General features: G+C 45.4%; 1 protein-coding gene across 6 annotated transcripts in view; it reads left to right on the plus strand.

Moving 5' to 3' along the window:
• The window catches only part of LOC115087492 (PC-esterase domain-containing protein 1A-like), a 123,900-nt gene extending 114,369 nt beyond the window's left edge, over positions 1-9,531 (plus strand). For all 6 annotated transcript variants that reach the window (XM_029594758.1, XM_029594806.1, XM_029594789.1 and 3 more), the window contains one exon: positions 8,131-9,531. In XM_029594758.1, coding sequence (XP_029450618.1) covers positions 8,131-8,393 — 263 coding nt within the window. In that variant the 3' untranslated portion in view covers positions 8,394-9,531. The remainder of the gene's footprint in view (positions 1-8,130) is intronic.
• Positions 9,532-13,186: the final 3,655 nt, after the last annotated feature.

The raw sequence follows: 13,186 nt of genomic DNA on the forward strand, positions 1-13,186 counted from the left end.
CACAACTTTGACACACCGGAGCGCATAACTGTATTTTATGCGCACAAAGCCATGGCACTACCGGAAAAGAAGCTTGAGGCTCAGGGCCTCTGCCCAGCATGCCACATTAGAGCTGCACAGCATGAGGAGGCCTCCGCCCTGTGTATACAGGGTGAGGAGGCCCTGGGGGATCCAGCCCATGGCCCTCTCCAGCCGGTACCGGGCTCCAGCTCCTCAAACAGTACGCTGGACCTAGCGTCTCCCAGCGGGATCCTCCCTCAAACGGGGCTCCCCAGGGACACAGCACCTCTTAATTTAGACCCAGCATCTATCTCCTGGATGGAATTCTTCAAAGGTCTGCATACCTTCGTCCACATGCAACCGGAGCCTCAGATAATAAGGCCACAACCTCCTCCAGAGGACCTCAATATCCCGGACCCTCTATGCCCAGGGAAGTGATTCCACTGCCCAGAAGCCCCACCTTCGGAGACACAGACAACTCAGATGAGGAATCAGAACCCCTGGAGGAAGGGGAACTCCCTCCGGGGACAGAGCCCCACCGAACCATGAGGCGCTTCTTCACCAAGGATGAGCTTCCAGATCTGGTCACACACAGCTTGAAAGAGCTTGCTATTCCGGGCACAAGTGCCTCAGGGGAACCTAAGACTAATCCCTTACTAGAGGGACTCCGTCAAACCTCCCGCCATTTCCCACTATTACAAGCCCTCCAGCAACTAATTGACCTGGAATGGGATGCCCCAGAGACTACGTTCAAAGGGGGGCGTGCTCTGGCAGCCATGTACCCTCTGGACTCAGCTGCCAAAGACCTCCTGGCATGTCCGAAAGTGTATGCCATGGTCTGCGCGGTTTCGAAGCGCACTACTATCCCAGTGGAGGGAGGAGGAGCACTCAAAGATGTTCAAGACAGACATCTGGAATCCATCCTCAAACAGTCCTTTGACGTCTCCGCTATGTCTGTACAGATCGCGGCCTGCTGTGCCGTGGTGATACGCGCCTGCTTATCACAGACCAGGAACAACACTCCTGGGGAAGCCCTGGAACCAGCAGTATCATTCCTCTCGGATGCCGCTTCTGATCTGATGCGCAACACAGCTAGAGGAGTGTCATCAGCCGTGGCAGCCAGAAGACAGCTCTGGCTCCGAAGCTGGTCAGTCGACGCATCTTCCAAAACGAGACTCACAAGGATGCCCTTCAAGGGAACCCTCTTGTTAGGAAGCGAACTAGAGAATCTAGCCAACAAATGGGGCAAATCCCCACTGCTGCGGCTAGCGGAGGACAGGAATAAGAGAAACCAGCGACCCTTTCCCCGAAATTCCAGGGACAGAGGATCACAGCGCTTCAACCCATACAGAAGCACATATCAAGTGGCTCACCCCACAGGCAGGAGCCAGTCCTTTCGGAACAAGCACAACAAAAGGGGAGCCAGCTCGGGTCCAGGCCCCAGCCGCACCCCACAATGAAAGTCAGCCAACCCGTTCAAAGGAAGAAGCCATAGGGGGCAGACTTGCCCTATTCTACCAAAGATGGGTCGAGAGAACTTCGGACAAGTGGGTCCTATCCATCATTCGAGAGGGATATTACCTGGATTTCCACCACCTCCCTCCGGACAAGTTTATGGAATCCCCCTGCCACGACCCTTCCAAGAGGATGGCAGTGGAAGCTACACTGACCAGATTGCTAGCTTTAGAGGCTATATCACCGGTGCCTCCACAACAAATAAATACTGGACATTATTCCATCTATTTTATCGTTCCCAAGAAAGAAGGAACGTTCAGGCCCATCCTGGACCCCAAGGCGGTCAACCGTCACCTGAAGATTCCTCGCTTCCGCATGGAAATCCTACGCTCAGTAATAAGGGCGATACAACTTGGAGAGTGCCTTACATCCCTCGATCTGTCGGAAGTCTACCTACACATTCCGATCCATCAGGAGCATCAGCGTTTTCTACACTTCACAATCCTGGACCCGTCACTACCAGTTCCAGGCACTACCATTCGGGTTAGCCACAGCTCCCCGGACGTTCACCAAGATCATAGTGGTGGTGGCAGCAACACTGAGGAAGGGAAGGAATCCGTGTACACCCTTATCTAGATTGGCTGATCAGGGCAAAATCCCCAGAGGAAAGCCACCAGGCAACCAACAGAGTCAAAACTCTACTGGAGAGCCTCGGGTGGATGGTCAACACAAATAAGAGCTGTCTGCAGCCCTCCCAATCTCTAGAATACTTGGGAGTCCGGTTCAACACTAAACAAGACAAGGTCATCCTGACACCAACAAGGAGATCAAAACTGATGACCCAGTTACGAACCCTGTTGAGCGAACTTCGCCCCACGGCATGGGACTACCTACAAGTCCTCAACCTCATGGCATCCACATTGGAAGTAGTGCCATGGGCAAGAGCTCACATGAGACCCCTACAGCGCTCACTACTATCACAATGGAATCCACTGTCCCAGAACTACACCGTACGTCTTCAGCTCCCGGACAAAGTTCGGACCCAACTACAATGGTGGCTACAAGAAGGCCATCTGAGCCAGGGAACGAGACTATCCTCACCAACCTGGATCCTGCTCACCACGGATGCCAGCCTATGAGGATGGGGAGCACACTGCCAGGAGCTAACTGCCCAAGGGCAATGGAACAAAGTAGAGTCGGGATGGAACATCAATCACCTAGAAGCCCGGGCAGTCAGACTAGCCTGCCTACGGTTCGGTCACAGACTCAGAGACAAATCGGTCAGAGTAAGGTCCCATCAGGGAGGAACCAGAAGACAACAGGTGTCTCTGGAAATAGACACCCTAATGTCATGGGCGGAAGCAAATCTTCAAGAGATCTCGGCTGTCCACATTGCGGGGAAAGACTGTCGCTGCGGATTACCTCAGCAGAGAAAGCTTAGACCCAGGAAAATGGAGGCTGTCAACCACAGCATTCCAATTGATAGTAAACCGTTGGGAACACCAACCATAGACCTCCTGGCAAACCGGTCCAACGCCCAAGTGCCCAGTTTCTTCAGCCGCAGGTGGGAACCTCAGTCCCAGGGAATTGATGCCCTGGTACAGACCTGGCCACAGGAAACTCTATTATACGTCTTCCCACCGTGGCCCCTATTGGGCGCAATCATCCACAAAATAGAATACCACAGGGGACCAGTACTTCTAGTGGCCCCGGACTGGCCAAGAAGACCGTGTATGCAGACATGCGAAGGCTGCTGACAGGGAGCCCCCTCCCGCTTCCTCCACACAGAGACCTGCTCCAACAGGGACCGATGCTCCACGAGGATCCAGCTCGATTCTCTCTTACAGTCTGGCCATTGAGAGGTCTCGCCTGAGGAAGAGCGGATACTTGGGGGCAGTAATTGACACCCTACTCCGAACACGCAAGTTCTCCACATCCCTAACATACATAAGGATTTGGAGAGTATTTGAAACCTGGTGCGAGGACCGCAACATCATGCCACGCTCAGTCGAAATTCCTGCGATTTTGGAATTCCTGCAAAACGGACTACAGAAGGGATTGTTTCTCAACTCCATCAAAGTACAGGTGGCCGCTTTGTCATGCTACGGAACCAGGAGCGAGAGTGGCAGTATAGCCTCTCACCCGGATGTCTCCTGCTTCCTGAAAAGAGTCAAGCAGATCCGACCACCCCTAAAGTGGTCGGTTCCTCTTTGGAACCTCAACCTGGTCCTAGGTTTCTTAGCAGGATCCTCCTTCAGAGACCTCCTTTGCGGCCTTTCTCTCCGACTACTAACATTGAAGACAGCCTTCCTGCTGGCAGTCTGTACTGCCCGTCGTATATCCGAGTTACAAGCACTGTCCTGCCGAGAGCCGTTCCTCAGACTCACCTCAGGAACCATCCAGTTACGCACAGTTCCGTCGTTCCTCCCCAAAGTGGTGTCTCACTTCCATCTCAACCAAACCATCTCGCTACCATCGCCAGATGAGCATAAGAATTCAGAATAGGCTCGAAGTCTACGCCATCTCAACGTTGGCAGGTTCCTAGTCCGATACCTGGAAAGGTCGGAATCCCTACGAAAGACGGACCATCTATTCGTCCTTCACAGCGGGAAGAAGCAAGGGGAAGCGGCCTCGCGAGCAACCATAGCCTTCTGGATCAAAGAAGTCATCAAGGTGGTCTACTTAGAAGCAGGCAAGTGAAGGCCCTTTCTACTAAAGCCCAGGCAGTGTCCTGGGCGGAAACCAAGATGCTGTCACCCACCGAGATCTGCAGGGTGACGACATGATCCTCCATCCACACCTCCTCCAAGTTTTACCACTTGGAAGTTCAGGCTCGAGAGGACACAGCATTTGCAAGTGCAGTACTAAGTGGGTCACGTGCAGCCTCCCACCCGGTTCGGGAGTAGCTTTTTTACATCTCATTGGCCTGAGTCTATCTGCTACATGCTAGGAAATGGAGAAATTACTTACCTGATAATTTCGTTTTTCTTAGTGTAGACAGATGGACTCAGCATCCCACCCACGGCTGCCGTTATTCATGGAATCCTCAAGTGACATCACCGACAGCAAATGATTCATGGTTAAGCCATGCCTTTCTCCAACTAGAACACCCATCCTATCGGGTGTCAGCGTTTCTTGGTCGAGGGCACTGGCGGTCTCCAGCTATAACCAATTCAACCAGTTCAAATTAAGTTAACCAAGTTATAAAGTTAATCAAGTTATTCAAATTATTCAGTCACACATATATCCACAATGCTTTTTGAGGAGAATACTGAAGAGCTGCACTTCCTGCAGGGTTATATGTACTAGAGCTGACGTCAGATTGAAAACTGATCCGTCTCCAACTGCTATCAGGAGTACACTATACCCATTGGTCCTGAGTCCATCTGTCTACACTAAGGAAAACGAAATTATCAGGTAAATAATTTCTCCAGTTTGCAGGTATAAAAGAATAAAAACAAGTCAAAACAGTAGTTGTGTCTTTTTATGAGTCCTGGTGCTTCCTGCTCATGTCGACATGTCTCTGCAGTCAAACTGGAGCCAGGATGACTATGATGATGCCATTTATTTATTTTTTATTTGCTTTTCTATACCGACATTCGATTTGGCATATCACATTGGTTTACATATAACATGATGTCAAAAGGCAGGCCTTATAATGACATAGTACATTGTAATAGAATAGATTGACTAACTCTGTACTTATACTTGCTTAATGAATTAACTTAATAGTAAAATATATTGAAAAAACTTTAACAGAATGTTTTGATTTGACTTATGTACAGTGGCAGGGAGGGGGGGATGGCAGGGCCCAGGGGAGGGGGAGAATTTTATCTGGGGGATGGGTGGTATAAGGAGACAGTTATTTATCTGGAGGGAAAGCTTTCCGGAAGAGCCAGGTTTTGAGGTTCTTTCGGAAGGATGGCATAGAGGGGTCCGTTCTGAGAGAGGGTGGAAGGTTGTTCCAGAGGTGATGGCTGGCTATAGATGCGGCACGTTCTCTTGTGGTGACTCTGCACTTCCTTAATGGAGGGAGTAGTGAGAAGGCCTGGTTTGGTTGAGCGGAGATTTCTGGTGGAGTTGCTAGGGGTCAGTGGTTTCTGTAAACCAGCTGGCTTTATCATCATAGATTGCCTTGTGTATAAGCATGAGAGTTTTGTATTGAGATCTGAAAGGGATAGGCAACCAGTGGAGTTGTTTAAGTGTGGGTGTGATGTGATCCGTTTTTTTTGTTGTTTAAAAACACAATGGTGGGAAAGTCACAGATGACGGACAAGGTTGAGATTCCTGTTAATAGATCTAAAATTATCACAAAGATGTCATAATATTGTTAAGGTGAACCTTAACAGGTGGTATACCAGTCTACTACTTCATTCAAACCATGAGGAAAAATAGTATTAGATGAGAGAAGTATTTTTTAATTTATGCAATTCAAAAGCTCTGATAAGTGCCCACCCTTTTGTGTGTGCTGAATCACTTGAAAGACAATCCACTGACAGTGCTATTTTGGTTTTGGAGTTTATTATATTGTAATTTGTAATTGTTTACTCATGACTTTGAGTGCCAACCCCACACTCAATTCGTGTTACAATAGGCCTAATATTTAAACCGATACGATATTCAAACTGTTATCGGTATATAAAAACCAATAAATAAAAATAAATAAGACGTCCACATCTAAAGTTCTCAAAACTTAGACCAATTCTTATTTTTACCGGAGTCCCAATTTCTCAATGTAGATCCTTTCTACTTATATCTTTTGTCTTTTTTGTTAATATTTTAATATTTTATGGAACTTCATAACACCCCTCGGTATACGGGCATTTCTGCTCCACTTTTAACCGCTATGGGGTCATCTTTAATCATTGATCCAGACACTGTCCTGCATGTGGAATTCCTTTTACTTTTTTCTTTTTTTCTTTTTCCTTTAAAAGACACTTTTTTTTTTTTTTTTTTTTTATATCTTAACACGGCATGGAAATATGTTCAAATTCAAAGTACTTCCCTCAAGTGGATAACAGAGCTTAGTTCGACATGATCACGTTTCGCGTTCTGCTTCTTCAAGAACATCTCTGGTATCGATAGTGTCACACATTTTCTGGGATTATTCTCCTTCGTTGTCTCATACTTTTTTCATCCGCGAGCGTTTGCTTGCATCTCCAGAGCTGTGAGGACTCAGTCCAAACGCTCGCGGATGAAAAAAGTATGAGATAACGAAGGAGAATAATCCCAGAAAATATGTGACACTATCAATACCAGAGATGTTCTTGAAGCAGCGGAACGCGAAACGTGATCATGTCGAACTAAGCTCTGTTATCCACTTGAGGGAAGTACTTTGAATTTGAACATATTTCCATTCTGTGTTAGATATAAAAGTGTCTTTTAAAGGAAAAAAGTAAAAAGAATTCCAAATGCAGGACAGTGTCTGGTCCAATGATTAAAGATGACCCCATAGCGGTTAAAAGTGGAGCAGCAATACCCGTTTACCGTGGGGTGTTATGAAGGTCCATAAAATCTTAACAAAAGACACATAAGTGGAAAGGATCTACATAGAGAAATTGGGACTCTGGTAAAAAAAAAAATAAGAATTGGTCTAAGTTTTGAGAACTTTAGATGTTGACGTCTTGTTAAATATATGATATTTGGTTTCGTTAACTAAGAGAGGAGTATATTTTGATATTTGTTACAATAGGCCTAATACCATATAGGTTCCAAGTGCCTTTTTTTTTTTTTTTGGCCTTTTAGCAGTGTTTTGGTTGGCATAGGAGCAGTGCATGTAAATATAGTATACATGATGTAAGTGATATTTTTAGCTCGGGAAAACTGTACTTTGAATCCCCTTCATGTGTAATCTGTTATAAATAATTGTAATAGTATATGGGGTGTGCTGGGAAGGAGGAGGTCGAGGTGCAGAATGAAGGTGAGCAAGCATTCCTCTCACACTACATTGGTAACGTGGCTTTCCCTATTAGTGAGGTGTGTATATTCACATTTACTCTGTGCAGTGCACAAGTTTTCAGTACAAACCGCTGGCAGCTTAAGTAGCCAGGTATAACCTTAACCTCTCTCCCTGCCCCCTCACCACCACCACTTTTTTTTTTTTTCTCTTTTCTGCATAACATCTGCCTGAGCGACACAGGTCCCCTGAGGATGGTCTGGAAACTTAATCCCTTAGCACTGCTCTTCAGACAACAGGAATCCTTCCTCTGCCCCCCCCCCCCCCCTCTTCCCTCTTCTGGGCCCAGTCACCATCACCGTGCGACGTGCCCAAACACGGACAAATAAGAGGGTTTGGTACATTTTTGTGTTGCCACCGAGTCACAGGATTGACCCAGGTGCCGTTAGAACTCTAAGGAATACTTGGCAACTGATGTGAACTCCAGGGAAAAAGCCCAAACCGTGTGCAGCTAGATAAATGCTGTTGAAAAGCATCTATCCCCATTGTCCATTTAAGAAGAAAGCCTCATCAGTACATGGAGACATGTGGTACAAAGTTAGTACCAGTACTCTTACGTGAATGAATACCATTAGTTGAGCAACTTTGCATTAAATTTATAGGAAGCGCTGCTTACGTTTTATAGTTTCTAGAACTGTTATGTTCACAGAACACCACCTTCTCTCTTTTCAATCACAAACTTTTTTTTTTCTGTTCTCCTCCCTTGTTTGATGCTGCAGGTGTGCCCAGCAGCTTCCGTTCTCATTGGGGAGCAGACATCCCACCACAGAACGCCAGCACCTTTGCAAACAACTTCACCTTTCCCATGCAGAAATTCAGCAAGATCCCGATGCCCATGGCAGGTTTCCCTCCTCACCCCCCTGCTTGTCAGTGGAATGGTGGGAGCAGCAGCCATGGCCTTGTGATGCGTCGACCCCTGCAGCAGAGGGATGGAGGTGCTCCTCACTGTCGACAGCAGGCCGTTCCCTATGGCAGATACTGAAGGAGACCCACCTGTGCTTTGACTGGAGCCTTCAGAAACTTAAGCTGTGCAGGTTCCACTACAGACTGCATGCTGTGCCATATCTTTATGAAGGGAGTGCATATTTTTGTGAAATTGATACTTTTTTTTGTTCTAAAGGAATGATGCAGTTATTAGGACTGCTGTTTTTCTTTCAACAGATTTGTACTTGAATGTGTACTTTATTTTTTTGCCACTGAGGTATTTTCCAAAGTGAAAGCATTGTTTGATCATGTACCTTACAACCCTCTTAGTAGCTTGAGAAGGGATTGCATTTTGAAGCTGACCTTGGCAGCTGTGCTGCGTGAAGTCCAGCTGTTCTGACCAAAGTTTGAATAGTGTTATGATATTTTATATAATACCTTGGAAAAAGCAAATGTAGCTGCTTTCAGGTTTATGCTAGTTATTTATACTAAAAGTTCATGTTTTTAAAATATTTTTTAAATGAGGATTTTGCATTTTGTAAAAACATCTGTTTGAATTGTTACACATTGTAAAAAAAAATAGCATGGATAATGCATTTATTTTACTGACTAGTGCGTTGAATGTATAATGTGAATGACTTTGTTTTTGAGTGGGGGAGGAGGCTAGAAAGATGCTAGTGGTTTTTCCTGAATCTTGTCAAACAGTATTGTTGGCTGGTGATAAAGCCAACATTCCTGTTGTATTCTACTGATATTGTGTTATTTATACTGCATATAGCAAAGGTGAGTAAATCTTTAAGTGTACAGATTCTGTTCTCCTTTTTCTCCACTACCATGTGAGATTGTGGAAATCATTTACGTGATTTATCTTCACTCTTATTTATTTGGTAATAGCCTTTGGAGCACAGACTTACATACAGTTGTCCTATACTGTGCTTTGGATGTTTATTAGTGCTGTGTGTAGAACCATTTGATATCAATGTGAACCATAACTGGAGAAAGGACATGATTTTATTTTAATGTGCATTGGGCTACAGATCTATTTTTTTTTCTTTTTTTGATGAAGGGATTAAAATATTGCACTACATCATCCGTATAAAGCAATCATCTTCTAGGACTTTAGTTTTTTTGCAAAGTTTTTGTAAAAGTTTTTTTCTTTTCTTTTAATATTGTAATAAAGTTCTAATGATGGCCATAAAGGATTGCTCTTCTGGATTGTTAATGCTGATGTTTATTTTCTTTGCCCTCTTGAATGCTCAAACATGGGATTGAGTAGTTCGTTGTTAGACATAATTTACAGTCCCACCAGAGTTGAGATTGCCATCTATGGAGCAAGAGGTGCTTATATCTGAAACTGAAAATGTGATTGGCTACCAGCTGTCATGTAGTATTTGCCTGCATATTTGCTTCAGTTTTTAATGCCTTTTCCCCTCTGCATTTAGTTTTGTATTTTCTTTGGTTGACAGCACCAAAGATCTGTTCACTGTTGCCCTGTGGCAAGCTCCACAGATTTAGAGCTCTAAGGTTCTAAATTTTAAGGTGCCCAGACGGCAGACCTTTTCCCCTCCCCCATCTACAAGAGGAACATTGTTAGCATGAGACTCCTCCTGTGTTTGGGTCTCAGATACTGCTAAATATGACTTTATCTATAGCACTTTCTTCAAGGAAAAACAGGATGGCAGTTCTTACAAGTGGGTGACAGAGCACAGTACAGAATTTTATGTCAAAATTTCGGGAAGTTTGAACATTCCCCACTGGGCATGATAGCATGCCATACTGCCATGCATTCATGAAGGGCACCTTCAGTCTCAGTAGTGGAGCCCACGATCATAGATTATTGCTTTCCTGCTTTTTCCTGGATCCTTTGATATCCTTTCTGGCAGGAATTGTTTCCTGTGTCCCTGCAGTTATTTCTTCTTTTTTAGTTTCCTAGGTAGGTTTTTCATTCGGTTTTGTAAGTTTCCATTCTTTCTTGGCATTTGCACAGTGCATTGGCATCTTCAGGGAGTCAGTCATCAAGTCATTTAATTTCACTGTGCTGGCTTTTCATTCACTTCCCTGAACAGAGAAGTCTGCTAGCAACTTCAAGAGGTTCCTCTTGGGCAACAGGGTTTTGTTTATCTTTGAACTCTTGAGATGTGTCCTCTGCCTGAGGGCCAACCGTGTTGTCTGGGGCTGTTGACTTGGTACGACCATGACCCTTAGGGGGTGTAAATCTGGCTTCAACTTCTTTAAAAAAAAAAAAAAAAAAAAAAGCACTTTGGGAACTGCAAGTCCAGCCCATTAGTATCAATATCAATGTACCCAAAAATTGCATTGACATTGAGAGGGCATCAAACCTTCTTGACATCAAGTACTGGGAAAGACCATGAGGATAGATTGTCTTCTGTCTCCTCCCATCTGAAGAAGGCAAAGGGTTCTGGCTGAGTATCAAGCAAAGGCCAACAAGCATCGACATCTGACTGTCAATGCATGATTCTGAGAGCAGGGACATTTTGGCTGCATCCACAGAAACACCCCCCCCCCCTCCCAAAAGCATTACCATGGCAAGGAGATCTCATTCTAAAATAATTTACGGGAATCACAACAATCTCCAAAGCTTCAAGTGACTGCCATTGATACACCTGTGGTATCCTAGGAAGATGTGGTCATCCCTCTTGACTCCCAGCAGGTGTTGACAGTCTTTGAGGAGGAGCTGGTCAGGAAGATTCAGCAGGCCATGGACAATGTGAGGTGGAGCATTGGTACACAAGCATTGAGGGCAGTGGTGTTGATACAGACCGATGTATAGCTGATACTGGAGTCCCTACAATCAATGGTGGTGCAATATCAGTGTCAGATCCCAAAGGAAAATAGACATTGATATTGCTGTACTGATAGTGATCCCTAGCTCATTGGGGAAGGACGTTTCCCTGAGATGCAGGAGTTTGGAGTTTGCACCCCAATAGACAAATGCTTACCTCTCTGAGGCCTTGTCTGCTAGCTGGGTGAGATCAGGATCCTTGCCCCTGACTACCATTAGGGCTTGGATTCAGAATTCTCTTGGCGGCATGGCTCCGGATCTAGAGATTTCTGTGATTGAGAGGAATCAACAAGACTTCCCCTGACCCATCTCCTTGACAGAAAAGGAGAGCCTTCTCTAGAGGATCTCCTCTTATCAGATTTATCCAGAGAATGGCTCAGTCCATTCAGTTTACTTTACAAAAGGAAGATAACTCCAGGAACAAGATGCAGACATCCTCTAGTTTGTGGAACCTATTAAGGAGATTGTGGCGGTCCCAGTGCACAAGATCTTTCAGGAGGTACAGATGAGGATGTGAGTGAACCCCTTTTTTGTGGCTCTTGTGAATAAAGATGATAGGCATGAGATATTGTGTCCAGAAGGCTTCTGGATTTGAAAAGCAACAGCTACTGAGCCAATCTGTGGTGGTTGAATCTGCTCTTAAGAGGAGTTGGGTCCCCCAGGGAACCTTTAACATTCTTGGGAGAGAGATTTTTCACAGAGCTATACTTATTCCTACAAAGCATCTTATCAGCTCTTCATGGGCCAAGAGACAGAGCAGTTTGCTTAAAAATAGCAGGACAACCTCCAGTCCCTGATGAACAAGGATGTAGAGTGTGGGAAAACACATGAAAAGGTAGACCCTTGTTTTAGAGATGACACTGAGAGTCTCTGCTGTGAGTATTGGTGCCTGCAGATGCACCTGGCTGCTGCTTCGAACCTCTGGACATCTAGGAAAGACTTGCTGACCTGCTATGCAAAGGCAAGAATCTCTTCAGAGGTAAGGTTTAAGGAAACAATTGCCTAGATTAAAGAACATTGCAATGCTTCGACAGCTCTACACAGCCACTTGAGATCCACTATTCTCATCTAGGAGATATTCAAGCACAGGGCTGAGGTGACACCTCTATCAGCTGAGTAGGCATTTTCTTCCGCTCCCTTGGTCCCTGCAGCAGCAGGGTCCTCATGTCTGCCATAGGCCACAAAGTACCCCAAACCACAACAGCACCTCAGCCAAAACCAAGGATAAGGTTTTGATTGGATCATAGAATATAGCCTGTATCTGTGACAGAGGACCTTTCTTTCTGAGACAGGTTGAGGTTTTACATAAATCATTGACCTTGTGTAACTTCATACACTTGGGTCCTCAGCAGAAAATGAACAGGATACAGGTTATATTTGTTAGATGTTCCACCAAACCCCACTTGGAGAATATCTTGCTGTCAAGAACTGCTTCAAAAGGAGCTCTACTCCTTCTTGGATACCAACTCAGCGGAGCCTGTTTCACTAGGGGAAAGAGGATGGGGATTCTTCTCTAAATATTTCTGATCCCAAAGAAAACAGGCTTCCATGCTATCCTGGACTGAGGACTTTGAACAAATTCCTGAAAGGGAAAAGTTCAAGATGGCTCTCCTTGGCATATTGATTACTTTTTTCCAATAAGGAGATTGGCTGTGCCCTCTTGATCTGAAGGGTGCTTACACCCAATAGAAATACAGTATGACCAGCTCAAAGAAAATATCTCAGATTTGTAGTATGGGATTATCACCTCCAATATCATGTTTTTCCATTTGAAGTAGCATCTGTCCTATGTCTTCACAAAATGTTTCGCCATGGTGGCAGTACATCTTCACAGATTGGGGATGTATGCGTTCTCCTAGCCAGGTAATGCCTCTCGAGCGTGCACAAACTCACCTCGTCACATGTAGAACTAAGCGGCCGGTTGTGCGCTAAAGAGTGCTTGCGCTTATGCATGCGGTTATGCGCATACTTATGCGCATGTTAGGCGCACAGAGGGCCGGCACACACCGTGTGTACTGATGGACAATGGGGAAAAATGGTGCTACACC

Source organism: Rhinatrema bivittatum, chromosome 1 (genome assembly GCF_901001135.1).
Source record: "Rhinatrema bivittatum chromosome 1, aRhiBiv1.1, whole genome shotgun sequence".
Taxonomy (NCBI): domain Eukaryota; kingdom Metazoa; phylum Chordata; class Amphibia; order Gymnophiona; family Rhinatrematidae; genus Rhinatrema; species Rhinatrema bivittatum.